Source organism: Strongylocentrotus purpuratus, unplaced genomic scaffold (assembly GCF_000002235.5).
Source record: "Strongylocentrotus purpuratus isolate Spur 01 unplaced genomic scaffold, Spur_5.0 spur5_scaffold_19, whole genome shotgun sequence".
Taxonomy (NCBI): domain Eukaryota; kingdom Metazoa; phylum Echinodermata; class Echinoidea; order Camarodonta; family Strongylocentrotidae; genus Strongylocentrotus; species Strongylocentrotus purpuratus.
Window position 1 is genome coordinate 14,250,395 of NW_022145604.1, and position 12,314 is coordinate 14,262,708.

Sequence of the window (12,314 nt, forward strand, 5' to 3'; positions counted from 1 at the left end):
TACATAAGAGATAGGAGACTGCAAACTTGCGATTGATTGGAGGACTTGCGATTGATACGGATCAATCGTAACTCTTTGTAAGACGGGGCCCTGAACTCAAGTTTATTTTTAAGTGTACGTGCACTTCACATTTCTCTATCTTAGAGCTCAGTGAATACGCGCAAGCCCTTTGTTGCGCGTATATTGCCATTCATTTTACACGTAACAAAACCTGGGGCTGCTCCTTTTGTGGCCGTTTACCGCGCCAATTCTGAACACATCTTTAATTTGATCATCGTAGGTATTGGTGTCGCCACCACTGTCGTTGTTTGGTGGCGTTACATGTACCAACATGTCATCTTGGCCTGGACCCTGTACTACCTGTACAGTTCGTGCATTGGTAATGAGCTCCCCTGGGTGAGATGCAATCATGGATGGAACACAGCGACATGCCTTGATAGCTACGTAAGTCTGGACTCTGTTTACCTCCCCCTCCCCCTATATCAATCTTTCTCAGTGGTGCATGATCGGGGGGGGGGGGTCGATGACGTGTTTTTTTTTCTTTTTTTAGGTAGGACAAGTCATAATGTTTGTCCTACTTATCAACAATTAATGTATGCAATTTGCATTCTGACTATTGAAAAAGAATTATTTGTAGCAGATTAATGAAACAATTCGTAACGAGGCACTTAACAAAGATTTTGTGCATCAAATACAATTACATAATGAAAATTGTCTATTTCAGTACCCTGTGGTATATCACGCTTATTGCTTATATTCTTATCTATGATATGTCTAGTGCCTTTTAGAACCTAAAATTGCTATGAAGGTAATTTTAGACCCCAAAATGTGTAAAATTTAGCCAATACGATCATACCAACTCAGCCCCACTTCCAACAAAATACGGTGACCGTTAATTAATAAATTAATTAAAAAATAACAATGTGGGTCAGCTGGTTGTACGTAATATAAGCAATACGAAAAGCCAACAAAAAAGCCAACATCGGCATTGGCTGAAATATGACGTAAAAGGCGCTACTTTGTTTTCTCCTGAACGGTTTTGTCAAATTATCGAATATTTGTGGTAGTACACAAGTATTTGAAATCGTTATATTTATGGATATTTCAGCCGTCTCTGAACCGATTTTGATCAAACAGGGATGATTTTGTCATTTAAATTGTATCATTCTTCCAAACTCGACACTTAGTTTTTCATTATCTCACCTTGTGCGTCGCCCTCTGCAACAGAACTCAACTATCCCTTTAAAAGACGATGTACAAGGCCATTGAAATTGTCCTAGGTTGTTTTCTCTAAATTAGTTGCGATCACGATAATGATGATAAATTGATAATAATGTTAATAGTAATAATACTGATAATAATAATAATAGTATCATCAACTTTTAATTCCAGTCTGAATGGGTGTGCATTAACGGAACCTATATTCCCTTCGATAAGTGGGATAGGCCTACTCCACCGGAGGAATCACCAGCCACATTTTGGAACAGTTGGAATGAAGCAGTGCCCTTAGATGACTCTGACCAATGTGGTAATTACCCATTAACAACCAAGCCGGCGAAGGAGTTCTGGAAGTAAGTTTCATGATAATGTTAATAATGATGATGATAATGATGATGATAATAATGATGATGATGATGATGATAATGATAATGATGATGATGATGATGATGATAATAATGATGATTTTAAAACTCATAGTACGAATCAATAGAGCCATCAATAATTATATTCATATTTCATATGACACCTCAATCAGGAAAAATGAGCAAAGAATGACAAAGTTCTGTTTGTTTAAAGTAGTGCTTGTATTTCCATAATTTTATCAAACGAATTCGTTTTCACTGGTTGCCTGCCGTAGCAACAAACGGAATTGACAAAAGACTTAACTCCATTTCGTTGACAATCAGCCATGCATGAAGTCTTTCGTCTACGGTTGATTGTCAACGAAACGGAGTTAAGATTTTTGTTGATTCCGTTTGTTGCTACGGCAGGCAGCCAGTGAAAACGAATTCGTTTAATAAAATTATGGAAATGCAAGCACTACTTTAAACGAACAGAACTTTGTTATTCCTAGCTCATTTTTCCTGACTGAGGTGTCATATGAAAGGGCAGAAACTCAACCTTTTAGAAATCTGAATTTTTCTTCGAAATTCAGAAACCGCCCGCCAATGATTTTTGGTTTCCTTCCTTCAAATTGCTTTCAATCACTCATGCGTGAAATATGCATCATATGAATGGCATCGAATGAAAGAGGAGGATCTAAGCCTTACAAATATGTGTCATTTATCAATTATAATCGTGATTAAGTTATGATAAAACATCGATAATTCTCGGTTTCATTTTTTCTGGGTCGCACTGTATATCCCTCATCAGGCGAGGCTCTAGAAGAATAAGAGGGAGGGAGCTTGGAGTTTTTGCATTCAATTTTTACATGTGCCTTGCTTAAATTCATTTATAATCGATAATTATTTTTTTGGGGGGAGGGGGGGGGGGCTTGGAGGAAAGACGGGTCCCCTTAGCCCCTCTCTTGAACCGCTACTGTCCCTCATTTGAAATTAAATACAGAAAGTTAAAACTAAATTTAAAAATGAATCAAGTCAACTTATTTTTCTAAAGCCACATGCGGTTCTATGGCTGGGTAGTCTGTTGCAGGCTGTAGCAGAAAAATATGGGAAATTGAACTATATGTCACCATACAGCCTCATTGGTACCACAAACTAATGTAGTAATTGTTAACTTTTCCCATCTCGACACTCTCTTTTTGTTTACCATACATGTGTATATATATCTCTATATACCCCTATATCTATCTTGCTGTCTCTATTTATATTTGTGTCTCTTTGTCTATCTCTCTTTGTCTCTCTCTCTCTCTCTCTCTCTCACTTACAGGATAATTCTTTATTATGTTCCGTGTTCTGTCAATTAGTGTGCTCTGAGGACAAAACCGTAGTTCTTATAGTAAATATAGGAGTGTCAGGAAATAAGTGAATATTATGATTTTCACTCTGATTTTAACCCACTACTTTTTACACTTTGCCTTTCTTGTATGTATAATAATTAGTATAATACTATAATATTTGTTGATCATTGCTCTGAGTATTCGTATGTGTGCTTTTTAAACCACATTTGTTTCTGTATATTCTTTATTTATCATTTTTGTTTCTTGTATATAATAATAATAATAATACAAATAATATTCCGCACGTATATAGCGCTTGATAGATCGATGATGTCTCTAAGCGCTTTACATATATATTATTACCCCAGTCATCGGCTTCGAGCTTAACGCACACAATGTATGCACATTCTCCACTCCCTGAGGAGCATTCCGGCCAGTCAATTTTGTGTCTTCTAGATGTGCCTTTTTTTTATGGTGGATGAAGAAGAAATGAAATGAAAAATGGACTCTAGTTTTATCAGTTGTCATTTTCATTTCCTAGAATCAAGGTGTTAGGCCAAACAGGGACGGGCGAAAGAGGTATTGTCGGGCATCTTGCCCTAACCCTGTTTCTCACATGGACGCTCGTATACTTTGGCCTATGGAAGGGAGTTAAATGGAGCGGCAAGGTAATTCAAATCTTTTTGTTTGTTTGTTTATTGGTTTATATTTTTTATGACGACACAGCCACCTCCCAAAATTATGAAATTGCAATGATTTGTATACAGCCTTAGGAAATCCAGTCCTTGTAATTGTAATAATGATGATGATGTTGATTGTGAATGTGCTAATAATGATTATAGCAATAATGATAAACATAATAATAATAGCAATAATAATAATCATAATAAAAATAGTGAGAATGATGATGAAGATGACAATAAATTTATTAGTAATGATAATAAAAACAACAATAATAATAACAACAACTTCTACAACAATCACAGTGAGTTCTTATACAGCGAATATGTCTGTCAAACTATGAGCTAGACAGTAGACACCCCGCTCTACGCATCCATTTGCTTCATTCACTTATCATGATTTAGCATTTCCGTTTTGTTTTCGGCTGTGATCATAAACATTTAAGCTAGGCTAATTGTGATTAAACTACTGTAAATAGATTAAAAACACTACATTAATTTTACAAGGTGCACTCGATTCATAATTCAACCAATAAATCCGAGGAATATTTTGTATATGATTTCTATTTGTTCTGTTTTTCTAATTTTATTTCCGATGATCATTCTTTAACGTGTGATTTAGATTCGAAATTAAATTTTCCTCCATCTTATCTTTTTTAAATTTTGTTAATAGATGTTCCCACTTTATGACACCATTTACATTGAAACAGTGAACAGTTAATCTTTGCTACATTGTCTATTTTTGTAATAAACCCAACTAAACTAATTTAAACTGTTTAATTATTCTCATTATATAAATTTACTTTGCAGTTGGCTTATTTCACTGTTCCCTTCATACACCTTGTATTCACCGTGCTTATGATACGTGGGATTACTTTACCAGGAGCATATGATGGTTTGATTTTTTATCTCAAACCCGACTTATCTGAAATTAAAAGTGCAGAGGTATACGGTCTACAAATATTGTATAATACATTGCATCTGTTGATTTCGCGAAAGTATTTCCTATCGTGTTGTCTCTATAATAATACAAGGACCCGGGCCCCGTTTCACAAAACTTGTCATCAGTGACACATGACGGTTTTTTGTTTTTTGTATAAGCTAATGAAATCCTTGCTTCTGATTGGTTATCAGCAGATATGTCACTGATTTTTGTAATTTGTCATTGCAAAAAGGCTTTGTGAAATGGGTCCCCGTATTCCTTAAGACTCAAAGACTAAGATCGACTTTAAGTTGGACTTAACTATGGCAGGCCGTTCATTCTACTGTTTGCTCTCACCATTTACTGGCATTAGTCTCTCAAGGGCCTTACAAATCATGGTCACAAATCTACAGAATTTACCTTTTTTGAAAAAATATTATCCAAAGTTCATAATTGAGAGACCAATGGTGAGAGTAACCAATGGTATGAACGGCCTGCCATAGTTAGGTCCAACTTAAAGTCGATCTTAGGCTTTGTGAAACACCCCCCCCCCCCCCCTCTATGTCATGTAATTATTTAACAAGGGTTAAAATTGTCATCTTTTAAGTTGTCTTATCTAGGTTTCATTTTTAATGCCTCCGCCCACCGATGGTGGTCCGTACGTCCCGCTTTTTCATTATCGAGATATCTCAAGAACCACTAGAGATAATGAGGCTCAAACTTGATGATAGCATGTATCAACATAGGACGATGGTCTGATTAGATATCGGAAACATAGGTCAAAGGTCAAAAGTCACAGGTTAATTTCTGAAAATACAGATTTAGCCTTGCTATTGCGATATTTCAAGAACCACTAGAGATATGGAGTTCGAACTGAGTGATAGTATGTATCATCATATAGGAAGACAATCTCATTAGATTTAAGGTAGGTAGGTCAAAGGCCACAGAGGTCACTTTCTTAACTTAAAGGTTTTTAGCCTTGATATCGCAGTATCTAAACATGGTGACAGTATTACTATATGAATAATATAATGTCATCCATTCCTATACTGAATTTAGGGCGGAGGCATATATCTTGTTTGTTTTTTTTACTTATATACATGAATATCACTCACACGCAAACACGCACACACTCACACACACATAGATAGATGAATTGTTTACATCGGGATAAATGCGAGAGATCATGCTCTTTAAATTATATAAGGTGATTCTTGAGCAATTATGAATCTACTAAACCCTCTGGGAAATGGTTAATGTGCATAAAAGCCACAACATTTCGCATACACATTGCTTTTTCTTTTTGTGTGGATATAATCTTGTAAACTGTATATTTTTCTTGGTCGTCAAACTAGTCAGTCCAATATTTGTTAAGTTTAACACAAGTAACACTGTGAAATGTCTGAATTTACAAGGCAAAATAATTATATCATTTAATTGAAGGATATGATATTTGTGTTGTTGCTTATTTTGTCTGTTTTTATTGTTTTGTTATTGTTTTTTGTTTGTTTTGTTGTTCTTGTTGTTTTTAGTCTTCGTTCTTGTGTTTTGGTTTCCGTCCACTTTGGACAGGCATTTCACGTTGTATAAACTTTTGTTTTCTTTGATTGGTCCGTAAAGGTGTGGATAGCCGCTGGAACAGAAGTTTTCTATTCCTTCTCGATTGGACTAGGTGCTTTCACAGCCCTTGGAAGCTACAACAAATTCCACTACAATTCCTATAGGTTGGTACATAAACACTTGCGTGTAATATTCTCTTCTCGTCGTAAGAAAAGAAAAACGGGCACTATGGCAAACTTGGAAACACTCGATCAACGATACGTTTTCAAGAGTTTAATTGAATGGCAAGCACTTTACCTCTTTAAACGACCATTAGTTTTAAACATGTTATTCTTCACTTAAACTTCACTATTTTTACCCGGAATTACCAGTCATCGTGAAAATACCGATTATGCGCTCACTTCATATTTGCATCGGCGCTATCTTAATTACGCGTAAACCACTGACCTCTAGAGGTCAATGGTTTGTTTACTCGTAAATCAAAATGACGCCCATGTCCGCGCGTGCGCACTGTAATTGTAACGTTGTAACCGTAAACTGGTGTATTAACTAGATTTAACCAGATCTCATAGTATACTGATCGGACTACTCTTTAATTTATCATACTTTTATTATTTTGTATTATATTTCTTGAAATAATCACCCATATAGAAATATGTTCCTACACAAAATGTGAACCAGGTTACAAAATGATTACTTATTAATTTGAAAGTGTATGAATATGACATTTAGAAAATGGTGACAGCATAGTTAACTAAATGTGATAACTGAATAATTACAACATGTTTTATTTTACGCTTATTTGATATTAGTTGTTTAGTTAATTATAATAAGTAATTGATATGAAGATTGCTAAAAGTACTGATTTCTTATATTCTGATATGTATATATAATTTTAAACTGAATTGTATGAGTCTTCGCCTCTCCGGACTATTTATTCAGCATGTGTTTATTTTTACACCTAATTAATTTCGATTTTTTTTTTTTTTTTTTTTTTTTGGGGGGGGGGGGAGCCATGAAGAAATGGGGACTCAACCCCCCCCCCCCCCACCTCCGTCCAACCCTAGATCTGCTACAGATTGTGTTTATAACGAAGCATCTAAGTATGTTTATTATAAACATCTATTCTCATATACTCCATAATCACCCTTTCCCAGATGCTTCTACATGTAGATTGTTTCTTTCACAATGAACTTGTATGACCATTACTCATCTTATGTTTAAGGCTATTTTTTTCCTTTTTGTTTTGATTGTCTCTAGGGATAGCATGATCATAGCCTTTTTAAATGTGGTTACGAGTATCTACAGTGGCATCATCGTCTTTTCATTCGTCGGCTACGTAGCGTACACTGAGAGAATTTCCATTAATGAGATAATGAGAGAAGGTTTCGGTAAGACTAAGAGTAGTATTAGAACCACTAGTACTAGGTCATGGGGGGGGGGGGGGCTACACGCACTCTTTGACACTAACCCTAACCCTAGTACCACTGGTGAGGAATAGGGGTTAAGGGCTGCCTTCACCCCTCCACCCTCTGACCAAACCCCTTCCTTAGCACCAAGGGCCTTCTGGTGGAGAGAAGGGTTGAGAGCTACACCCTTCCATCCTCTAGCATTACCCTAGCACCACTGGACTACTGGTGGGAAGAAGGGGTTTCAGGCTACACCCCTCCCATCCTCTAACCTTAACCCTAACACTATCCCCAATGGCCTTCTAGAGGGCAAAAGGGATTGCAGGCTACATTCCTCCCACCCCTTACCCCTAACCCGAGGACCACTGTCCTACTGGTGGGGTTGATGGAGGGTTGAGGGCTATACACCCCTCCAATCCTGTAACCCTAACCCTTACCCTAGCACCACTGGACTACTGGTGGGAAGAAGGGGTTGAAAGCTACACCCCTCCCATCCTCTAACCATAACCTTAAACCTTCCACCAATGGCCTACTGGTTGGTGGGAGGGGTTGATGGCTACACAATTCTCACCCTCTAACCTTAACTCCTTCCCCAGCACCACCCTTAAGGGCTACACTCTTCCCACCCTCTGACCTTAAACAGAACCCTATCGCTGTCCTACTGGTGCGGTTGCTCGAGGGGTTGAGGGCTATACACCCCTCCCGTCCTCTAACCTTAACCCCTTACCCTATCACCACTGGACTACTGGTGGGGAAATTGGGGTTGCAGGCTACACCTCCTCCTATCCTCTACCCTTACCCCTAACACTATCATTCCTCGACTTTTGGGTACTTACTTTGATTTACTCCCCCCCCCTTCCAACCCCCATCCATCAGTGTTTATCAGAAAGGTTGTATAAATCAGCTACCGGCTTATTGGGTGTATGCAGTTAATAACTAAATTATTCATACTGTTACCAAGTTTTTGAATTGTATAAGTATGTGAAAAATAGATTTGTCTTGATTTACGTTTATTGAGAATGTGATATATTAAATCTTACATCAAAAAGTATTTAACGAAGGCCTTAATTCAACCAGCCACCATTCACTCTTGGGGTACCCCAAAAAACATCAAATTTATATTTGCTCATGAGGAGGTTTCTTATAACACAAGGAAATGTTCATAATTGTTCTACTTTTTAATAAGAGCGTTTCAATGAAACAAACCATACAAGAACCTGCGTACTTAACATTTCGTATCGCCACCCTTGTTAAAACTTATTTAGTCAAATCATTCATTTTCTTCCATCTCATTTTGTTTGATTACTTTAGGTCCTGGTCTATTTTTCGACATCTTTACGCGTGCTTTTGCTGCATTGCCTGTACCAAGGGTCTGGTCTATTTTCTTTTTCCTAGCGGTCCTACAGATTGGACTAAACTTCCAGGTAATCGGGGAAGGATAAAGGACTTTGAGAAAGTGGGATAGAGGCATCAAAATCAGCAGATTGTCTTAAGTGCCCTTTTTATTCTTACCAAGAGTGTCAAGAGACAAGCAATGAATAAAAATCATGACATAATTGTCTATAAGGATGTGTAACAAACGGTAAAGGGATCCGGTAACTTTGTCTCAGATTCTGAAATAAAATTCTGGATTTAGCTCATGATGCAATGATAATTATAAACCTTTAGGTCAGTCAGGAACCCCATGACTTCTACAAGCCGATCGCCTGTCTGATTATCAACATATTTATGATTGAAATTACAAATTTTGAAAACCGTTCGCCTGACGGTTTTCATAACACTACAGTCTATTGGGGAAAACGAGTATGGTAAAACCGGTCACTCAAAGATTTTTACTTTTTTGAGGCACTTCTTGATCATTTTGAAGCGCAATTTTTTTAGGGCTTCAATATTACACCATATCACAGACACTGATAACACGTAGGGCCGTGTATCTCAGATTTAACATTGTTAAACGATCCCTTTAAGTTTAAAATCTCTGACAAGAAAAAGAATGAGGGGTCTGGACCGCATTGACCCCTTTGGATCAGTAAGTATCTACGAAAGGGTTACATTACTGACATAGTGGATTATCATACCCATTCCTTAATTGTTCGATGTTTTTAATTTTTTTTTTTTAAATAAATCATTTGCACCATTAGCAGCTTTTAGCATTATTGAGTTGAACCAAAATGGAATTCTATGTCTTAATTAGTGTTAACTGACATGATCCAAAATCTGTATATGTAGATTGCAATTGATTTACATGCAATCTTAATCTTAGTAGTTAGACCTAGATTAATTTCCCATTCCGCCTTTTAGAACTTTATAACTTCTTTTATAACGTTTTTCAACCTTTACAACAGTGTAAACCTTGTAAAGTCTGTACTGGCTAGAAAGGTCAACTCTTTTCTCAGCTTCTTTACACTTCTACAACATTTTCAATTCTGTTAGACCTTTTTCAACCCTTTTAATCTGTTCACCTTTTCTCAACTCTTTGAACCTTTAAACCGTTTTTAAACTTTCCATCTGCTTTTCCACCTTCACAACCTTTTCAACCATTTTTCAAACCTATCAGCCTTGTCATTCCTTTCAACGTTTGAAAACTTTAAAACTTGTTTGGAGAAAAAAAAAACATTACAACTTGCGCTCAAATCAAGTAATATTTTGATACTTTGATAATGTCGGCAAAAGACGGTGGATGATAAAGCTTAGCTTATCATTTCTCCCTAAACACACAACCAACAACTCCCCATTTCATGCACTAATTTGTTTGTATTGTTATCCTCCGTTTTCTACGTTAGCTCGTCATGGTGAAGGCGTTCATCACGTCTGTCTTGGATCTTTTCCCTCCCTGGCTGCGGATAGGGTATCATAAAGAGATATTCTTATTTGGAGTCTGCGTGGTCAACTTCCTGATTGGCCTTAGTATGGTAACTAAGGTAAGACTGTCGTCATGTGTAGTTGAAATTAAATTAAATGAAACATTTCGGGGTCTAGTAAATGAGTTAATGGAAACATAATACTACCAATGATAAACTTTATTGGATAATTTCATAGGGCACATATCCACCATGCACGGCGCTCAAGGCGCCTTAACATTACCCCGACTGCGCATATTTTTTTTACACAACTGTTTAGCCACTTCAGTCAAATATACTGTGCAAACGACTAGAGACAGAGTCTAGCATTACCCTTAGCAGTGTTGCTGGAGCTGCACATGTACATGTGTACATACTCTGTTTCGGGTTAAATCTATCCTCTCTTCTCTTTCATTATGTATTTCTGCGTTCTCCTTCAATCTATCCTCTTCTCTTTTGTCATGTATTTCTTTTTTTCCCCTTCAATCTATCCTTTTTCTCCTTCGTTATACATTTCTTTGTTTTTCCACAATCTATCCCCCAGTTCTCCTTCGTTATGTCATTCTTTTGTTCTTCTTCATTGTAACCTCTTCTCTTTTGTTTTATGTATTCTTTGTTTCTCCCTCAATCTATCCTTTTCCCCTTCTTCATCTATTTATTTGTTTTAATTTGATAGATGATCCCTAATTAATCCTTCATTATGTATTTCCCTGTTTTGCCTTAGTCTAGATGGTGATCCTCTTGGCTCTTCAATTATGTATTTCTATGCTCTTCCTTTGACTTATCCTCTTCTCTTTCCTTATGTATTTCCTTGTTTTTCCTTCTCCATATCCTCTCCACTATCCTTGTTTTCCCCTTGCTATCATTTTCCCTTCACTGGGTGTATGTGCTTGCACATAGTGCGCTGACGACTTAGACTCTTTCACCAGAGCACTTCTTGGATTTTTTTCGCGAAAATGGCTAAACAGTTGTGTAAAAAAAACAGTTGTGGGAGGGCTACCGATTTTGATGCGCACAGTATTTAAGGTCAAGGAGCTCCTAATTCCGACCAGTTACTATTTAGCACCTAGATGGAAAGTGGCATACCAGGTAATAGATTAATGTCTTGTAAAGGACTTTAGTACCGCTGGAGCACTAGGACTGCGCACCATGGGATCCACAGACTGAAGAAGTTAATTCGTGAACTTTAAAACAGATTAAACGGCAATCTGGCTCTGAGCAGACGTTACATTAGTATCTGTTAGTAGTACAGAGCAAATGGGAAAGGTCCTCAAAAGGTATGTTACGGATTTGCCAATTTGCTTTCAATTGATGACAACGTATAAAATATATAACTTCCTTCTTGGGGGGGGGGGGGGTGGGTGTCAGATTTTCGTCAGACGTTCATTAATCTGTCTCTCTCATTTCCAACTTGAAATCGGATTTGACACAGTTCCCGTTCCTCTGTTAAATCGTTCAAGAAGTATCTTGAAACATATTTACATGACTATAAATATTATTGTAGTTGACTGTTTAATGTTTACATTGTATTTGTATGCCTCCGCAACAAAGTAGCCGGAGGCATTATGCTTTCGGGTTGTCCGTCCGTCCGTACGTCTGCCCGTCCCGTTCTCGTGAACCAATTGATGAATTCCCGCCAAACTTAAGCCATGTATGTATCTCGCAGAGCCAATGAACTGATAAGATTTTAGGGTCATAAGGTCAAAGGTCAAATGTCATGGGGCTCATGTGTGCAAAATAGCTCGTGAATGCATTATCATTATAGAACCGACAGATGGATTACTATCAAACTCAGGACATGTATGTATTTTGCAGAGCCATGTATATGAAAAATGGCTGGTAATCACGATATTCTGAGAACCTGTTAATGGATTACACTCAATTAGACTTGAATTTTTAAAATTGCTTCTGTTTTGGTTTGTAAAGTCTCTCTATGGCGGAGGCATCATTTTCGACTGCGCACAGTCGAAGATCCATCTAGTTTTAAAGAGTTTTGATGTTATG

At 37.2% G+C, this 12,314-nt stretch overlaps 1 protein-coding gene across 1 annotated transcript; it reads left to right on the forward strand.

Annotated features, from left to right (window-relative positions):
• Positions 1-409: 409 nt before the first annotated feature.
• On the forward strand, positions 410-8,912 carry LOC105438131 (sodium- and chloride-dependent betaine transporter-like). The gene is made up of 6 exons (XM_030989794.1): positions 410-444; positions 3,441-3,567; positions 4,390-4,524; positions 6,122-6,225; positions 7,322-7,452; positions 8,782-8,912. Exons 1-6 carry the CDS (start codon positions 410-412, stop codon positions 8,910-8,912), a joined length of 663 nt encoding a protein of 220 aa, XP_030845654.1.
• The last annotated feature ends 3,402 nt before the right edge of the window (positions 8,913-12,314 follow it).

What these genes read in the sequence shown, in the direction of transcription:
- LOC105438131 (XM_030989794.1), top strand. Translation starts at nt 410, where the DNA reads ATGGATGGAACACAGCGACATGCCTTGATAGCTAC. An exon ending in CGACATGCCTTGATAGCTAC is followed by an intron (nt 445 to 3,440) that starts GTAAGTCTGGAC and finishes TTCATTTCCTAG; the next exon opens with AATCAAGGTGTTAGGCCAAA. An exon ending in CTGAAATTAAAAGTGCAGAG is followed by an intron (nt 4,525 to 6,121) that starts GTATACGGTCTA and finishes TGGTCCGTAAAG; the next exon opens with GTGTGGATAGCCGCTGGAAC.